General features: G+C 38.5%; 2 protein-coding genes across 6 annotated transcripts in view; one reads left to right on the top strand and one right to left on the bottom strand.

The window, feature by feature from the left end:
• Positions 1-161: 161 nt before the first annotated feature.
• On the bottom strand, positions 162-18,473 carry LOC126848368 (probable Na(+)/H(+) antiporter nhx-9). 5 transcript variants are annotated; one of them, XM_050589208.1, is made up of 17 exons: positions 16,623-17,134; positions 14,012-14,275; positions 11,649-11,845; positions 10,077-10,333; positions 9,442-9,659; positions 8,061-8,263; positions 7,419-7,508; positions 6,898-6,968; positions 6,342-6,557; positions 6,134-6,269; positions 5,504-5,644; positions 5,347-5,416; positions 5,167-5,271; positions 4,803-4,904; positions 4,289-4,456; positions 3,857-4,015; positions 162-2,808 (listed from the first exon to the last, which is right to left on the bottom strand). In XM_050589208.1, exons 1-17 carry the CDS (start codon positions 17,086-17,088, stop codon positions 2,555-2,557), a joined length of 3,117 nt encoding a protein of 1,038 aa, XP_050445165.1. In that variant the 5' UTR covers positions 17,089-17,134; the 3' UTR covers positions 162-2,554. The 5 variants fall into 5 exon arrangements, with proteins under 5 accessions (XP_050445165.1, XP_050445168.1, XP_050445164.1 ...); XM_050589211.1 differs by lacking the exons at positions 14,012-14,275; positions 16,623-17,134 and adding an exon at positions 17,780-18,473; XM_050589207.1 differs by having other exon boundaries at positions 6,134-6,557.
• The window catches only part of LOC126848401 (uncharacterized), a 23,113-nt gene continuing 19,795 nt past the window's right edge, over positions 17,133-20,450 (top strand). The window contains exon 1 of the mRNA XM_050589292.1: positions 17,133-17,183. The gene's annotated coding sequence lies outside the window, so the exon portion shown is untranslated. The remainder of the gene's footprint in view (positions 17,184-20,450) is intronic.

Below are 20,450 nucleotides of genomic sequence, written 5' to 3'. Positions count from 1 at the left end.
TTTTAGGAAAGAGAATATCAGCAAAGAAGAAAAAGGAAAGAATTTATAAAGATTTAAAAAAAATTCAGTTTGTTCAGCACTCAAGTATTATTGAGACAGAGAGAGAGGGCAGTTTATTTTAAGAAGGTAAGCGATATGTACAAAATAAATATTTCGATATGTAACGGTCTTTTAAGAAATAAACATTTATTTTTCCTTTTTTTAACAAATCAACAGCGTTGAGACTAGCGTCTAAAAACTAGTCTGACGTTTTTTATTCGGTCTAAGTAACTAAAGGCCGCAAGGAATATTCCATGCGAGGGGAACTCCCAATGTATCCGTGCAAAATCATTGTCGGAGGCAACTTTCCATTTTTTTTGTTTGTCTTTTTTTTGATAAAGCAAATTTATATTACCCTGTCACCCTTGTGCGAAAATGGTTCAATATCAGACATCATGTATGCTCAATCAAGTGCTCTGCAATATCATCTAGAAAAAAGTATAAGCGTATAAAAATGTCTCCAAGGATCATGGAGTAAAATATTAAAAAGAGTTCGGTTTTATTAAAAGACTAAGCTAATTATAGCATTAATAAGATTGCTATTCATCATTATAAGTGATGCGAAAAATAATTGAGAAAGATCACGATTTCATTTTCTACGTGTAAAATTTTTCCAGACGCTTGATGACAAGGTTCCATCATTCGCGAAATGATCTCGTTTAATATAACTTCATTATATAATATTTTCTACATTATTTTAATAATTAAAATCAATTATCTCCAGTTATCAAACATTTCTGTCAATGTTCCCCTCGACTTTCGAAATGTAGCAGAGTTCGGCAGAGTTTCCGCTTCCTGTCTGCGTCGAGCGATGGCTATATAATCGCATTATTGATTATTAGTAGCACTAGTATCATCACTAGCGAGATAGAGTAACAAGTGTAACAATAATAACTAGAATACTGAATACTCTAATGGTCGCATTATGTGCCTCTTTTTTTTCTTTCTTTTTCTGAAGCGATAAAATAATACTAAATGTTAATAAAAATAGTAAGGATGAGGATGCTTTTGTTGAGAAAATGACGATGAGGATGCCGACAATTTTCTAGCGTATTTTTTTCTAAGAAAATTTATATGTACATGCTGCTGCTTTTTTTTTCGCTAAATATTGACCAAGTAGTGCCGTGGTGCCGATATTAACAATGTGTTGTGACAGTGTATTATACGCACCACATGCACCATATTATACACGAGTATTCGCATTTTTTACAGGAAAAATTTTTTTTAAGGCCATACTCGAAGGGAGAACGGCGCGCCTGCAATGCATCTCACTCGCTCTGGTTCTGTCATATAATGACAGTTGACTGAATATCGCACAATCGTTCGCTTAAAAAGTAATTTCCTAAATTCGGCTGGAGATGCGCCGCTATGGGTAATCATCTATACCGCGGCATACCACTGCGTGTCATGCATGCGTGCGTACATGCGTCAAAAACCATGATAACGGGACTGCTAATGACGCAACACACCTAATGTCAGAAGCTGCGATCAGACTAGCGACTTGGGCTACAACAAGTGAAATGAATGTGTACCTTCACTTGATCAAATGACAATTGCAACAGGTGCATTTTCATTCGATTTTGCATGTAATTTCAAGTTGATAATCTGATTACAGCTTAAGTCGCGAAGCACACAGCAGCGATGATCGGACAACGCGATCGCGGTGTGAGCTCATCATCAGATCAACCTCCGAGAGAAGGAACTCGTGGTAAATCTTGGGGACAAGTCATTTGCGACGCCGCGCAATGATTTCTCTTGACAAGATATTTACCGATAGCACCGACAAAAGAATTTTGCACCGATGATTACAACGACGACGATAGCGCGTGCAGATCATCGGCGTTCAAATACTTCCACAGTCCTTAAGGCCACGATTCCAAGATAGTCCTTACAGACGGATTTAGAAATAAGCCCTTGCTCTCGACAAGCACCTTCGTTTTCGCGAATTTTTTTTTTTTTTTTTGCAGGAAAAATAACGGTCATTGAAACTTTTCTATCATCGTTTATCTATCATTCTATTTCCTTCGAATTCGCGTAACGATCAGAGTATCTAACGCAAGTAAAAGATGCCGCTTTAATGAGATTATTTATTGAGTTATAAAAGCGGAGAAAAACTTATCACTTAACTTTTAGAAAAATATCTTTCTTCTCTTTTCTTTTTCCTCGCGCGTAAACTTTTTCTAATCATCGCGAATTTTCGCGTTTCCTTATAAATATATTTCTTCTCGTACAAAATCCAAATTGAAAACATCGACGCATTTTTCATCGCTTCTCGCGATTTTACACAATTACAGAGCAGAACGTATCAACAAGATTCGGACCGCGGTTCGTTATCATCAGTTTCTTCCCGCAAAAGGCGGCTTGTCAAGGGCAGATCCTCTCAAACGGGGGCACTTGGGCGTCGCAGGAGCGAGGTGAGCAATGAATGTCGCGGTGGTCGTCGGAAGAATCGACGCCGTCGACGCTCGACGTCCGCGTAAACGGACAGTCGTTCCTCGGCGACGGCCCCCAAGGGTCAAGCCTTCTCCTCTTCCTCCTCGTCGTCCACGTCCTCCGACGACTCCGACGTGGAGGAGGTGATTAAAGCGGTCGACAGGCTCGGCATCTGAGACGAGCAGGCGAAGGAGTTAATACGCATCCTCTGGCCGCTCCAGCAATCTGGCAAGGAATGAGAACCGTCGTCCGCCGCCGTCTTGTCCAGCGAGTGCGTCCGCCCGGAGCCGAGCTCCATCATCGACACCCTCCGTCTCGCGGGCACTTTCGGATTGCCTGAAGAAAGAGCTGGTAAGTTTTATGTTGTTCGAGAAAGTCGCGGTTTCCACGAGCAGCGTCTTGACCGAGTGCTCATGTGTCGCGACTTAAGAGAAGCATTTTTTTTTTAATTTTAATATAATTAACTTTAATAAAAATGTAAACATTTTGTTTCCAAACTTTAACTTTAACTAGATATTTAGTATTAGCATAATGTAGGCTAATGTTTTGTTTCCACTATGATTGATTAAAAAAGAAAAATAAATATAATAAATTAGATATATTATAGGAATTAAATATCTCAAGCTAAACATTATATATAAGTAGATGCTAAACTTAATCATTAGAAGACACATTCCCGCTACGGCTATCACAAACATATCGTAGCGGACATCAATATTGATATAAGAAACTAGATCTAAAAAATTTAGTTCATACAGAAAAACAAGTACAGAAAAACTATTGTCTATACTTTTGCTACACAACAACATTAATATCTATCGCGCAATAAAATTTGCAACGGAGAGATCACATTTCTACAAATCAATTTATCTTTAGACATTTATGCATGCAATACATCTCAAAAACAATTTCACACATATTTCCGTTAGCAAAACAGTTAGCAGTTATCACGTTGTGGACGGCTTTCATGTCGATACTCATTTTGCAATTGCTCGTTAAAATAGCTCCGGATGTACGTACATATATACAACGCAATATGAGTGACGCCTGTCAGAACGCATTAAAAAATACCATACGTCCAGAGGTTCTCAATATTTTGCGCTTTCGCGCATTATTTCGAATACTTTTGAGCGCTCATGTTTATTTATTTTTGATGTGAAACTATGATTATAATTTATGAAACATTTATTGAAATATACAATTCTTGAAACATTTAAATATATGCGCCGACAGTATATTTCGGTCAAGAGCACTTCTTTGGAACGGATATAGGATAGAGTATACTTAATTTGTTTCGCTCGAGATACGCATGAGAAAAAAGGGGAACGAAAAAGAAAACATAAAAAACAACACACGTACCCTCCTTCTGCTTTGCGTCACGTACCCTTGGTTTTAGCGGGGGAATCCATTTTCGCGGGAGTGTACTCGTCCGTCTCGTCCGCTTCGTCGACAGTCTCCTGGCAATCGATACTGTCGGGCGTGCACACGCTCTCGCGTCGAAATAGGCCAATCACGGATTGGACTTTCGGCTGTTCGATCCCACCTAAAAAAAAACGGAAAGACATAATGGACATTGCTGATAATAAATAGACAGTGAGCTCTCTTAAGTGTCAAGTATTTTTTCAGTGATCCTCTTTTCTTATTTTGGAAAAAAAATTTTCATGAATGATTTCGCCTTTTTTTTGAAAGAAAACATATGACTTACAATCATGACATTATATTTGGAGGTTTTTATAATCATTACATTTTTATAAAAATCGTTGAAGATATAGCAAATTAATATTTAGTAATTAATCAATCTGTCCTCAGTTTTTACCTAAGAAAGTGGCGGATGGCGAGCTGTAGGCAAGGTATTCCTTATTGGAGCACCAAGCTGGAAATTCGTTCTGCTTGATCGGATGACCTGACTCATAATCGTCCTCACGTTTCCACGGTAACATAGTTTCCGTGGCCGTAGGGGTGGTTACCCTATAGCTTTCTGCGCCTAAATCAAATATCACAAATGACAGACAATTTCAAAAGGAGTACCGGAGAAACGGAGTTTGAAACCGTTATGATTTCGGCAAGAATGCAATCATTGTTATTGTAGATTCGAATCCATCAAAATTATACCGGCTTCAACCTCTCTAGATAAGACAAACAGGCACTCGAAAAATAATAGCCAGCAAATGTAAAAAATATGCAAAGAAGGAAAACAATTCGCGGTAATGCAAAGTCAACGTTTAATGATGGTCAATATATAAAAAAATACGCAAAAAGAAAGAGAACGACTCGTGGAGCAACACAAAATCAACGCTTGGCCTCTTTTCTTTCTCTTTGCGAGAACGTACCGTCGCGTCCTATTTTCAAATCTCCTTCGTCCATATTTATTGTATCCATCGACGTAGTAGCAGTGGTAGCGTGTTGATTGTCTGCGTTTACATTGGGCGAATCTTCCGTTTAGAGATTTTAAAATTTATTAGTTATACAGCTTTTTTTTTTTGAAAGAGGAATTAAGTACACACATATTATACAATATATGTATATATGTGTGTGTATATGTGTATCGCGAGATATTTAATTTGGCTATCAAAAAAAAAAAAGTTATAATTATTTAGTCTTGATGTCTCGATCGTTTATTGCTGTATTCGCGTCGACTTACTCTCTGATTTAACTTTTCGACTAATTCAATAATTCATACAAAAGTTTTCTTACCGGACGTTCGTGCAGTGAATGTGATCGCCGAATCCAAATCCTCTTTGCTGGAAGGCTTCGAGGTTTCTCCGTTTTCTAACTCGTACAGCACGCCATTGATGTAATCTATTGCACGATAATTCATGAAAAAATAACGAAACCTCGAAGCAAAATTAATTACCCGCGACATTTTACACGTACCTTGCGTAAATAATTTTGTCGAACCGTTTTGTTGAAATTCTGGGAAACTAACATGATTTTGTTTGCCGTCCTATACAATCAAAATCAATAAATGAGAATGAAAAAAATGCCGAAATTAAATAAATGAGAAACGATTGAAACACTGATCGATTCTTACTTTGAGCAACTTTTTGCTGCGTTTATGGCGATGCTTATGTTCTCCCATCATCCGTCGGATATTCATGTGCATTTTGTAATTGACTTGTGTTGACAAATCGCGATCGTTTACTGCGTGTCGACTGTAGCTCAAACGCCGATGCTAAATGATTATATAAATTTTTTTATGTTTTATTGTTAAACTCGATATATATATATATATATATATATATATATATATATCAAATTAAAAAAAACAAAACATAAAAATATAAATATATTAAATTTATTACATATATAATATTATATATTATATATTATTTTTATTTATTTTTTATTTAATTTAATATCAAATTTATTTATTATTTATTTAATCAATTTTTTATTTTTTGTATACACATATAACTTTTAATGAGTAAGTTTTAAAGTTACTTAAGTAATAAGATAAATGTCAAGATATTTGATTAAAAAATAAAGTGTCTTGAAATTTCATCAAGAAATATGGTTAAAAATTGAATAGGAAAATTTAGAGATAAAAGAAATACTATTTTACATTTAATATATTATATCAATGGATCATATATCCATCCGGAGAAAAATATCTATCTAGAGAAAAAATTTAAAAGAATTTAATTTCATTATAATCTCTTACCCTTTTGTACGGTTTACAAAGCTCCTCGGCGAGTAAATGGTGAATTCTCGCGTCCGTTAGGTCTTTTTTGGAAGGATTGTACTCGAGTTCCTGAAGATCGATATTCCATCCGGCCTCGAGTTGGCTACAGCTGGGACTGAAAGAGAAAAAGAATGTGATTAGATCGCTTTTATTCAATACGACAATTGTCACCACAAGAATTCCGTACCTTCCGTTAAAGTGTCCGGTATTACTATAATTACGAAATATCGCCGACATACTTTCGGTGCCGCTAATATTGCCGATAGTGGAGGCATTTCTTCTTATGTAATCCAACGCATCTTTCATCGCCAGCTTCGAGTAGGTTTCCAAAATTTTCGGCTCGGCGCCACAGTGATTTCTCACGAGATAAGGTCGTATGAATCTATTGTCGAATCGTTTAAATCTACGGCAAATCAAATCAGGTGCTGTTTTTATTACCCGAAGGAGCATAAAAAAATCTGATGATTAGTTATTAGTAAACAATAGTCACAATAATTGCAACCTTGTTATAATTCTTATAAGCAATTTTTTTTTATTACACCCCAAAAAATACAATTCTTCATTATTTTTTTATTTTAATAAAAAAACTTATGACAGTTTTACTTTTATTTGTATAAAAAATACAGATTCGTATTAGTTTTATCTTGCTTCTGTTTATATTGACAATTTTACGCCAGATCATTGTTTGATTGATTGCAAATATCAGGGAGTTGAATAAAAAAAGTTATAGCTAAGCGTCTTACTTATCTCGCACGTGATAGTTGCCGTGTTTTCCCAGAATATCCTCGATACCTGCCATCGTATGATCCATTATCTGAGAATTAAAAAAAAAAACGATTATTTATTTTTCAGTTCGCGCGACGAACAAGACATATACGAGGTGTCACGAATCTAAAATAAGGATTTGCTACGCGCACAAACGCAAACATAAGCAGAATGCTGTATCAAAGTCCTGGTGAAAATTGCCGCTATGTACACATTCTATAATGCGGCTTGACAATGACAAACGTTATCCTATTTCATAATTCGACCTTATTCTTCGTATCGATTGTACGGCAGTTCTATCGTTTCGTTGAAGAAAAATACATCGGGATTTGAGGGCTAACACAGGCTCGTCGGGACAATAACAATTCTCCAAATAGAATCTTATCGAATTTTTACATTTTTATGTCGATCGAAAGACGTACATCAATTCAGTAACCTCGATCTTCGAGTTACGAACAATAGATAAATGTCTACGAGATGCTTAAATTGTGAAACGTACCCTCTCATGGATTCTCTCGTTCATTGTCGGCTTTCTCTTCTCGGCCCTCTTGACATTGAGAATCCTGACGAGGGGTTTGATGGTGATTCCCTAAAAATAAGAGCACGGGCGTTAAGCATGAATACGCGAGACACAGAACAGAATTATCGGCCGGCGTTCCAAGTGGAAGAAAAGCGGCTGATAAGACGCAAAAGTGTATGCTCAAGTGTGTGCGATATATAAGATATTTAATTTCCGATCGATCGCTCAACAAAGCCACACGTGCTGCGTTTTTTTTTCTGTCTTTTTTTTTGCCGCTCATTAATTGTCGATTAAACAGACGATCAATTTAGCGGCGGAGTCGCGAGCTCTTTTCTTTTTCTCTTCGCGTTCTCCATTCCGAAAATAAAATAACCTCCCGTTGGAGGGAGAAATGCTTTTCGGTATGCACGCGTGCTACCTTTGGTCGCGTCTCAAAATATGCACGAGTCATCTGTTCCGTGGAAGACTGGGTCCGGTTCACTCGAGCTATATCTTGCACTTCATGGAGAAACACGCGCGTCGTTATGCAACGGCAATTTGCATCGACCTTCCTTGTCTATCGATCTATGTCGTTCGCGATTTATATATCATATGCAATTTTATATACGACCGTGATCGTACCTGGATGAACACGGTGAAGTAGATTACGGCGATAGTGGTAGTGACGAACATGGGCTGCAGGGGTACGTGTTTGGGATCTATGAGAAGCACTAAAGCGAACGCCACTGCGCCGCGTAAACCCCCATAGGACATCACAAACTTCTCCACTTTATCCAATTTGTGCAGCCGGAATTGGTTTGCCAGTGCCGTGAGCACTATCACGCCTGAAACACACGAGATCAAGCGTGATTACAACTGTAATACACATCTCAAAATGTGTTATACTATTTGATACATGTTACAAAAAATTTTGTTGTAAAAGCCATTTGTTAGAAGAACATAATATGTATAAACTGATTTTTTATTGATATTTTTAGACATTATATATATTCTTGATTTTATAGAATAATCCATTATATCTTTGTTTCAACTTTTGGTTCAATTACAAATGCATAATTCTTATCAATTAAGAAGATATGTTAGACGCCAAGCTAATATATCTAATTAGGTTTAATGAAACAAACGCGTGTGTGGCGTTTCGGGCTTGTCCCTATCATAAATTTTCCGCATGATCGAGCGACGAATTGTCCGGTTAGAAGAAGAAGCCATAAGTGAAGCGCGTCACACGCGCTAATACGCGTGACGTAAGATGGTTCGTGTAAGCAGAAGTCAATTGTCTTAAGTCCCATTATGATTTCATCGTTTAATCATATCGCCTTACATGTCGCATTACTTGCTAGCAAAGCGATGCCCTTAACGCCCGTCCAGCTACTCTCGGTCAAGGCTCGCGCGATTGTTTAAAAATTCTTCGACACGAATCCATTATTTTTATCACGCTACACTTGTCCTCATTTCTTTTCTCGTAATCTTATTTCAACTCTTTTTCACGCTAATAGTTTTGCAAAGTGAAATTATATTATTATTAGGAAAAAAAGTTTTTTTCAAATTAAATGAAAGCACCACACACAGACTACAGAAAGTAAAAGTTTTTGTTATTCATTAATTTAAAAAAATAATTCTTTAAATTCTATCTAAATTTAAAAATAATTTTTTTTTTTATATTTTTTATAAACTTTTTAAATGTTCCTTTTCTAATTAAAGATTATTATCTTTTTATCAAGTGGTTTTGATTTTTTACTTAAAAAGATTTTGATTAAATTCTATATCTATACACGCCTGATTATTATAAAAAAAAGTTTTTAAATTAGAATATTAGAAAGCAAATATGTGTGTGCAGATTTTTATATAAAAGAATACGTAATTCAAAATCATAATTAATTACTTGTGAAGAACTCAAAGTAATTTTTTGGGAATTTCATAACAGCTATTCAAAGCTAAGAATTTAGAGTGCAAGTTGTAGAGGAGAATTTCTAAAATTAGAAAATGTGGCTTTTATACTTGCCCACAGCCCGATAAATGGAGCAGAAGAGTATCGTCATGACGATGAACCATGTATTCCAGTTGTGAGAATTGTTCACCGTGGCGACACCAAGAAACATGAAAATGATTGTCTCCGAGCTACTCGACAGCATCTTCATTGTGTACTTGACGGTCGTGTGGGACTTGTGTGATATATTGGCCTCGACATAATTCTTCATGGTAATGCCGCAAAAGGTTATTCTGGAATAAAAGAAGCGCGAGATATAGAATGAATAGCATGACAGTCGTCATTATTTCGACGACACGATTTTAAAAAGCATGAAAGGCGATGTTATCTGGAAAACGCGAGCAATTATGATGGATAAAACGTATTGTTTAAAGCGTTTTATTCGATGCTGTTTCATTTAATAAAAAATTTCTTTACGACAAGTCTTTAGCGCATTTATTTCAATTCTTTTTAATTTTCAAACTAATAAAAGGTAACGACATTCATTGAGGAATTTTTATTTCATGATTAATAATATTTCTCGAATCATAATGAAGACTATCAAGAACTGTCATTGAGTCTATTAATCTTTTAATTTAGCGGTGTTGCAACTGTTTCTTGAGACTGAAGATGTTCAATACACAATACGTCGAAACCAATTATTTACTTACGCCAATATACCGGATAAGTGGAAGATCTCAGCGCTGAGGTAAGCCAAGTACGCCATCACGAATATGAAGATCGGCTCGATCACGCGCACCTGATAAGTAAATCTGGTCACGAAGCCAGTAGCGAAACCCCAAACTATACCTATGAACACACCGCCGATCGCCACTACCAAGAACGAGGCTAAGCCAGCTAGCACATCCGTGTAGATGATCCTAGAAGTGCCCATCTCGCTGTACGTCTCGAACATGTGATAGAGCACCTGTATCCGTATTAAATGGCCTTTTACTTCAAGTTGTTGCAATAACCTCTGACACTTTCCTTCGCTCGCTTCGTATATACAGCACGAATTTAATAGGCGGCGGATCGTTAGCGACGCAACCCTTTTTCGCATATCATTACGTTAGCTCCGACTTGGCTCCAATTATCGCGATAAGAAGAAACATTTTTCAAGCGACCATTTAATGATCCCGTAAGTACTACAAAAATATCTAACTATAAATAGTATAATAACAGTATGTTAATTAATTTCATTTATTTATGAAATGTTCAGTCTCGCTAAAATAAATAAAAATAAAGCAACTGTATGAAGCTCTCGACGTAAGCAATATAAAATTTGCCAAGCTATTTTCATTTTTGGTTGAGCGATACTTTCTGAGAGTTAATGGCCCGTGAACGATATTAATAATCGTCGAGGCACCTGTGAGTTTAATGAAGTCGTCGCGACGGTCGTGTTACAAGACGCATTTGCATTATATCGTTTTGTTTGATTCAAGTAAAGCCTCACAGATCGCAGATCGTATGTTTTATAGGCAAATACGATATTAATTTTTAAGCGAGGCAAAGGTATTTGGTACTTGACTCGCGCTTATGGACAATGTAATCAATATTATATCGATCGCTTGTTGACATAGTCGCTTGTCGTTTCGCGAAATCACAAGTAAGCTTGACTATTCTATCTTCATCTACATATGAGATATTCTAATGTGAGAGTTTGACGGAAAAATATTAATCTATGTCAGCTTCAGGGTCAATTCTGAAAGGTGTGACAAAAGCAAGAGACCGGATCACATATACACAAAATGATATCGCGGGTGTATTGATCTTATCAGTCTCTCTCTTGTCACATCTTATTGATTATTTGTATGCACGATAGTTCGCAATCACTGAAATAGTTAAAAACTAATTTTGCGAATGAGGGATACGTGCTTCACTTATTTTATCTCTTGTATTCAATTTAATTATTTTATTTTATTTCCATAAAAATTTCGAATGTTTCTCTCGAGACACATTTTTATTTATTACATCATATCATGATTATTTGTTGTTTTAAAAGGAAAAAGAGTGGATGTATCCTACTTTTCTTCTGTCATCTATTTATTGGATATGTGACCGAGATCTTGGTGAAAGATGCGCGCGAAAATTGATCGAATTTAATCTGCATCTTTAGGAGACTTTTAACAATTGACGACAAAAAAAAAAAATAAAGGTTCTTGCAATCTCATCGTACTATCTACGTAACAAATTCCTTATAGATAATAAAATTGTGTAATATAAATACATAACATGATACTCACGACAGTGACCGCATCGTTCAATAAACTCTCTCCGAATACGACGATGTAGAGTATCTCGTTAACATGGATCTCCTCGAAGACGGCCAACACTGCCACAGGATCAACGGCGCTGATCAACGCCGAGAATAGAAACATGTCGAGGATGGGCGTTTCACAATTGAATATGCCGCTTTTCCCCAATAACCATAATGACGCACCTAAAGTACATATAGCATTTCGTCTAATAAAAGCGCGCATCTGATATTTGATATTTTTATCGAGCCAGACTTAATTATCGTCAAATTATCCTTCTTAATCTAATTTCAGTATGTCGAACAAATTGTCAATTTAGTGAGATTATTATTATCCTATCGATTCGTGGAAGTCATTGAACGTTATCGCGATGCGAGAGAGAAAGAGAAAGAGAGAGAGAGAGATTAACGTTGCCAAAGATAGAAATTTGCATTATCGAATACCCCGGCGCCCCGCCCACACCTTATCGTACTTATCAAGGCTTTACTTCTCGGTTAAGATATTAAGTCTTTTCAAGATTCAGGACAATTATGGTGTTGTTTTTAATCTGCTCTAATCGTGTACATTAATTAAGTAACTGTAAATTCATATTATCGATCGCCGCTACTGTTGTACTTAGACCGAGTTATATATATCTACTTGGAAGTTACGCATGACACATTTCTATAAAGGTAAGGAGTTTTCATTTCTGTCGCGTTTTTTCATTGATTAATTCAGTTAAGAACTTATCGCAATAATTATGGTAAACGTCATTAAAAATAATTAAATCTTAAGGTGACATTTTATGGCGACCTCTTTCACCCTTTTATCTCGCGCTTCGCACTCTTTCACGAATCATCGTCGAAAATTCGTTTTCTGAACGAGAAATCTTTTTTTATTTCTATTTGTGTATTTATTTTTATATTAATTAAGATCGTAAACAGTTATGATGATTCGACAATTGGCAAAATCTTAATGCCTGGAATTAGTTTTTTATTAGAATCTAATAAAAGACAGAAACGTCATTAATTGCATATACCATTTAATGTTTTTCTATGTTTATTAAATAAATATGCTTATTAAATAAAATCCACTTATTCAAAATTAGAATTGAAATATTAATCAAAATAATAATGAAAGACTTAATAAAAATTAAGGTCACAAGAGCTAAAGATGAAAATCTTTTACGTACGCGGAAAGAGTTTATAATATTCTATCTATTTACGTAAAAAAGAGAAATATAAGAAAGAATGGTTTTTGCATTCATAATTTATTTATAAATGATCGTACGAATAGTTTTTATTTTATTTTTGTTATTAATCTTAGTTAGTCTTGGCGTCTCTTTTGTAATAAAAAGTAATCGTCTGAAAATATGACACGATCCCTTTATATACGAGGTCTTAAATCCTAATCGATTATTGTAGCCGTCATTTCCGCCCGTCATATCTGCATCTCTTAACGAGATTTTATCGGACGTTAAATTTTGATATATTTTATCAAACATCACGCCAGTTTTCGCTTTTTTGTAGCAGCGATAATTTCGCCCGAGATTATCATGAAATCACCATCGAAATAATCACTCTACCGTTGTGATAGTATCTAAATATATTATAGTAGAGATAGTAGTTGTCATCGCGATATGACAGTCGCCATATAAATGCGAATAAGGCATATGTTCGCGTGTATATATCATCGCGACATTCTCTTCGACATACGCGCTATTTTCGTTTGCGCGTTCTTAAGCTGCGTTTCTTCCACGTTCTCAAGTCGAACATCTGCGCGAACAGAGAAAACAGAAGCAAAGAATGAAAATTCCATCGGTATTTTTTCTATATATGCTTCCTCGCATATGCATAAATTAACTTATTTGAATCTTATTTAGTTCTCGCGTCTTATGATCATTTCTGCTGTTACACAAAGTCTCGAAAGCATTGGAAATTTTGTATATAGATTGCATATTAAATTTGATTCTTTTCTTTTGCCTTTCGAGATTCATTTATCGCGAATTCTAAAGTTAATTCTCTATATTTAAGTCTTCTATATTTATTGAATTTACCTTAAGTTATTTTTGATTCTGTCCTGATACGTAAGCCGTCATAATTTTCAAACAGTAACAAACTTTATATTACACGACATTTTATGTCGAAAATCACTCATAGATAACATAGTCATCGTCAGTCAGTTTTGTCTCTTGGGATCCTAGATAGGTATGTGTGTCTACGTTTCTAGGTGCGGAGTCAATGTATGTGGGGGCGAGGCGAGATCGCGTCCGAGTTAGAACGAGCGTCGAGGGAAAAGAAATAATTCGAGTCGAAAATTTGCCCGGTGCGTCAGTTGAAAGCGTCTGCCGGCTGTCGTCGTCGCTTACCGACCTATCGACATGGTATTAAATATAGTCCCAAGGACGGCGAACAGCAGTATCGTTCCGAGATGGTCGAAGAACAGCCGATTGGGCATGAAGTAGCCGGCATCCAGGATGATGGGCGGCAGCATGTACAGGAAAAAGGTATCGGGGGTCAGCGGTGACACGTGAACGCTGCTCGCCTGGAACAGCAGGAGGCCGATAATCACGCCGACGGCGATCAGCAAGCAGGACTCTGGGAAGATCTTGTTGAGCTTCGGCGTCATGTGGAAGCCTGAACGTCGAACGTCAAACGTCGCGTTAAATGTCATATTTTTTGTTATGTAAGGAAAAACGAGAGAACTAAAAACGAGAGATTCTTAGATCAGAATTTCAAATTCCGATGCCGCGCACTGAGAAAAAAAAGAGTTGTTAACTTGACTAAATCCGTTCAACTAATTATCATTTTTTAAATTGAAATATTTAAGTATTTAAATTAAATATACGTCATGTTAGATTTAATATCGTATTTCACTCAAATACTTAAATATTTTAAATAAAATAAAAATTAAAAAAATGTTAGTTAATTGAACGGATTTAATCAAGTTAACAATACCTATAACTTTTTTTCTCAGTGCAGAAACGTGAGAATGATACCTGTTTGCAGCATCGGAAAATAAATTCACCAAAGGATCTCGATCTTGATTCTCTCGATGAAAATGGCTGCGACCGATATGCGACGAAGATTCCAGCGGCAGGTGTAACGTGTCGCGTGCTTGCCCTGCAGTTTTTCACACTCGGCATGATAAGTTAGTAGTGACCAGTTCACGTGCGGTCGCATCGTGCCATATCGCACAATAATATGTGCCATTCGAGAATGCGTCGTATATTTTATGTTACTCGATATATATATATATATATATATATATATATTTTTTAGGAATCTTTGCCTCGATCGTGTGCAGCCCAAACATAATAAACGAGCCATTGAATGAAACAGCGTTATAAATCACGCTGGCTCATTGCCGAAAACAAGATTTGTAAAAGCATTCAAGTTCAGCTGTTTTCATTTATATTTATATGATAGAAAATATTTATTGTAATTCTATAAAAAGAACAAAGAATCTTGTGTGAAGAGTATGGGTGCAGAGTAATTCTTTATTCTTAAGCTCCCACTTTTACTCGAGATTCTTTCATTATTCGCCATCAAACGACAGAAATATCAGCGGCACAATTTGTTCTTTTTTGATTAACCACATCTCGTCGCGTGCTTACGGCACGAGTGAAATTGCCCGGATCGGAGAGAAAAATTGCATCTATCTAGTATAATATCATATTGCTCGGACGGGTATCCGGTAAATATGGAATATACATTTTGTTTGTCGGGCCATCATTGTCATGCGTTGGACAAGGATGGGGCTATGAGTAACAAGATATTTCGTTCTCAAATTTTTTTGATGCGTCAAAGCTATATCTTTATTCATCGCGAAATGCAAAAAAAATCGTCACTTCTCTATCCGGGCAATTTCTCAAGAGCTTGCAGGCGAACTCGCTGTGTATTTCGCGCTGATTTATACGAAATAGATCACAGGTCAAATGTGTTGAAATGCAAATTTTCAGTCACATTTTCGATACAATGAGAACTCTTTGTTCGCAAGCCGCGCAAAAATATCTCTATGTATATTAAATGATTAAAAACAAATTTTATTGCAGCAAAAAGGTTTAATGAGCCTTGCATAACGTAACGAGCATACTGCAACTTGGTTTTCAATGACATTTGCCACGTTTTTGTTACGTAAGCAAGTGGAAAAATATAATGCGCGATAATGTATTCACATCGAAAAGCGCCGCTACTATAAAAGTTGACATTGTCTGATATGCAGGCAGATAATAAAAGTGTGGCAGATGTGTTTTTGATTATAACAATGGATGCAAAACATGTTTACAGTGTAACAATTTTCAAATAATATGTTATTTCTATCGTTTAAAATTATATATTACGTAAATTACATTGACTAATTAATTATTTCTAATTTGAAAAATTTAATTATGTAAAAAAATTACTTATAGAAAATACATTTTTATTCGTTTTAATATTTTATATATATATATATATATATATATATATATATATATATCAATATTATATTAATATAATATTATATAATATTATATTAATATAATATTAATATAATATAATATTATATTATACTCTATTAAAGAATGGCAGAAATTACGCTATATTTATAGTAAAAAACAATGACTTAGTTTTAAAAGTTTGTAGCACTCATAAAGTATAAAGATTTCTCGAAGATAAGTATACTGATAAGTATTCCCAAATATAATATTTCGAGATAAAATACGTAGACGTAAGAGATGTTGGTTTTTCAGATCATAGCGACTTTTATATAAGATCTATTTTATTTGATTTATCAGAAATGTTTATCACAAATGTCATATCTGTTTGTCATTACCTACAAGTTTGTTTTCAAATGTAAAAATGCTTGTTTACGTTGAACGATATGTTCCAAATCAATCCAGATCAATCTCACATCTACGCGTATCTCTTCCCGATCATATCATTTCGAGAAAGAAAGAATGAAAATAAATTTCGATCATGTGAAACTCATTGATACACTTACCGATTTTCGCGAGACTGGCGAAGAAGATCCATATCCCGATGACAAACGGTGTCTCAACGCGGGGAAACTCGACGGTGATGACATGATACTCTGGCTTCGGTGATTGCTCAACGGCGTGCTCCGAGGAAGAGTCGCCGGGGAGCGCGGAGAGTTGTTGCGTGCCCTCGGGATGCTGCCCGGCGTCGCTGCCCGAAGAGAGGCTGCGTAGAGTGGCGTCGTTCGGTAGAGCCGAACGGACGACCGGACCCATGGGCCCGAAGCCCAGGCCGGGGTACGCGCTGTAAGGGTCGCCGGAGAAGTCGCCGGCGTCGCTCTGCGGCCCGTGCGACGCGGTGTGCTTCTCCGCCGGGATTTGCTCCGCGGATCCGTACTCGTGGAAGCGTGGTCGCGCGTATGCGGCGCGACCGCATCCCGGACAACAAAGCACGGCGACGAGGAGTGGAATGATTATCGCGGCGAGGCCCATGGCGCTTCGGGCAAGTCGACGGATCGAAGACGACGACGACGAAGCTTCTGCTGTGGGCGATTGTCCGCGTCGCCGTCCGCGTTCGTCCGTCGCCGGTGAGTCACTACTGTCACTCGCTGTACCATCAGAAGGGTACCGCCACGACGGCGAGCACACGCTCGCGCGTTATATACGAACTCTCTCCCCGAGTGATTCCCCTAATCTCTCCGCGTAGCGAAATGACAGGGGCGGTTTTACCTTCGACGAGTCGTTCTACCCTCCGGGATCACATATATACGTACACAGCCGCCGCTGCGTCTCGCGCGTGTCCCCGTAGCGTGGTCGTTTCCTGGGTCACGCTATGCAGTAGCAAGTTTTCGGTTTTAAGTAGAAAAATTTTCTGTTTTCCTTCGTCAGAGACACACGTCCAAGACAAGTTTCTGTATCTTTTTGAAATCTTATATAAGAGCTTTTTCTCAATAATAAATGATTTTATTTTATTTCACGTATACTTGTCTCTCTTATTTAAAAGCTAATATTGTCTTCGTATTGACACCGTAAGGATACAATATTTTTGAGAAAAAGAAAAATAAGTCTTGTTTCCTCATGTGATCGCTTCGGCGATAGATTATAGCCGAAACAATATACGACAATAACAAATCGCGGCTGTATATCATTAAAACGTCAAATCCAATAATTAAGCGTGACTCACATCGCTTCGGCGCCAAGAAACATCGCGCGCTACGATGACAGCTGCTGCTGGCGCTCCATGTTCCTCGATGCGCGGAACAGCATCGTCGGAGCAGCGTCGTCGGAGTGTAATCACTGTCGTTGAGGATGCACGCACCTGCTCCGAGATTGAATGAAGACTCAGCTGCGATCGCGATTACAGAAGCCAAAAACAATCGCCTTTTTGGCTCGGAATCTTGGGTTGTCCTCACGATTGGTTTTTCGTGCGAGCAAACGCGTGTGTAAACTAACTCGACTGCAACACTCGTTCGACACCGATATCGGATGACGAGAAAATAGATGGACAGGAGCGTTGCTCGCGCGACACTGCTCGTCTTACGCGCCGCTCACGAATAACGGCGACGTTCTTAAGTCTTGACGGCGTCGCCCGGCAGCGAACGCGAGGCTGATCGACGCGCGGCCGCGGCGGCTCGAAGACGTGGTGGAGGGACAGAAAGAAGCGTGACGATGATAACGCGAACGTGTCGCATTATGATAAAGTACAAGCGAACGATTCATCGAACCGGATGTCGCGCACCTTCGCCGGCGCACAACAGCACCGCACGGCCGCGTACTGACGCGCACTACACCGTCGTTGTGGTCGTGGACCGACGGCGACGACGCCGATAACGCCGAACAACGGCACTGCCCTCGTCGTCGACGGCGGCGATAGGTATAACGGGTAACTCTGGATATAGGACTTGATATCTCTCTCCCCGCTCTATCTATCTTCGTCTTCCGTCGTCCGCTTTCTCTTCGTCCTCTTTTTCCTTCGACTGAGTTCCTCCTCGTCGCTCCCACCCGATAGAGAAGCTTCCAACCAGCTGATCGTCGATGAAACCCGCGCAAGCGTCGCGACGCCCCGATATAGTACACCCTCGACGGCAACGGCGTCGAGAGCGCCCGTACGTTTCGCGCCGGGACGCTCGCCACGCTACGCCGATGTGCCGCGCACTCTCTTCTATACGGACGAGTTTTTTCTGTCAGAAATACACACCGACGTCTCTCGACCCGTTATTACGTGGCTTGTTTGCGGTTGAGATTTGACAGACCGTATTCTAAGGGTTTCTAGCGACATCATAACGTGCACACCATCACGCAGATCGTGCGAGATACTTTCTCGTTTGAGGAAGCTTCGCCGGGGGATGTTTTTCGTACACGAACGGTTTACGCGCGGACGTTTCATTTTACGAAGCGTCGGAATGTCTGGCGTCTATCGGTCGCAAAGCCCTGACTGACGCCGACCTTAAACCAGAGTCACGTCGCTGTCGCGTGGTCTTTTAGACACGACGCTTTGACCCTGACCTTGCCCGGCGGATGCGCCGGCATCGCTCGATGCCGCCCGCGGATCGGCTCCGCGGTCGGCTTCGCAGATTTCGGCGTATGCGCGAAAGAGCTTGCTTGTTTGGTGTCTCGCGCGCGGTGACGCGTATCAATCATCTCGCATTATCACGGCGACGCGGAGACGATGAGACAGGACTCTGGTGACGGCTCGGTAATTATCGTGACGACGACATGCAAAGAATTAATCGAGATCGCGTTCTCTTTGCGTAAGGCGCGACAGGAATTTCATGACAGTAATTCGCGCGATAGGAGATGTGCGGTTGGAGAGATAAGGATTTATTGCGCGGCTTGTATTTGCGTAAAGAAAAAATTATCAGGGCGCCGAGTCCTTTCTCTCTCTCTCTCTCTCTCTCTCTCTCTGCCTCTTTTCCTCTGTCTCTCCCTCTCTTTTTGTCTCTCTGTGTGTTTGACAAATTATTCTGGGTAGGAAAAGCGTCCGTTGTTTGCGAAACGATATAAAGAGACGCGCGACCCGCGACCGCATTTCTCCCTAGTTACTTTTCTGTCGCTCTTATCTTTTCCCTCTTACGTACCTCTCGACAACCGTCTGGCGTTTATCAAGATCTAACGGCTTATGGTAACCCCCTTGTACGTTTTGTCGCGCGGCAACGAGCGCAAATCCACTCGGATGTAAAAATCGCTGGCCCGAGTATTGCATTTGAGAACGCTGATGCGTATTTGATATACCGAGGGTCTTTCTCTCATCCGATCTTTTCTGATAGACGATTAATTAAACGACTTGCTTTAAGTATAGCGTTTCGATTTAACTGTTCCAAGTGTCATTGTGTTCATCGTCGACGAATCCATTTGCTTAATAAAAGTAGTCACTCGGCTGGAAAGTACAATCTATTTGGTTACCTTGCTGCTTATACGTATACATATGCCAACGAGAAATCGCTTATTTATATGAAGATAAAATACGATTAGCTGTAGAATGATAAGAAACAATCTGCTCGTTCTTGTAGATTTTTGTGCATATCGTATGCGATGAAGTAGTCCGCGGCTGTTTGATTTAGTGCACCATTATCGCGCTATCCGTTGGAAAAATCGGGACGAGACGATAAAAGTAACGCGAACCGCTCGAAAAATGGCTCTATCTTTGTTCCCCATTCTTATATACGGTAACTCTTCGTCACTGTCACTATTCTCATTAATGACGACAGATTAAGAAAATGGGTCGATTTCCCCTTCACAAATATTTTATGCAACACTGTTATCACTGTGATTTAACGGCCAAGTTTCTCTCTTTAAATTCACCCGATATAGACTAAAAATGTTATGGGACATTCTATTATATTTAATTCACCGAA

The sequence above is a fragment of the Cataglyphis hispanica genome, chromosome 3 (genome assembly GCF_021464435.1).
Source record: "Cataglyphis hispanica isolate Lineage 1 chromosome 3, ULB_Chis1_1.0, whole genome shotgun sequence".
Lineage (NCBI taxonomy): Eukaryota > Metazoa > Arthropoda > Insecta > Hymenoptera > Formicidae > Cataglyphis > Cataglyphis hispanica.
Note: the sequence above shows the minus strand (reverse complement) of the source record. Positions and strands in the feature narration are given on the sequence as shown.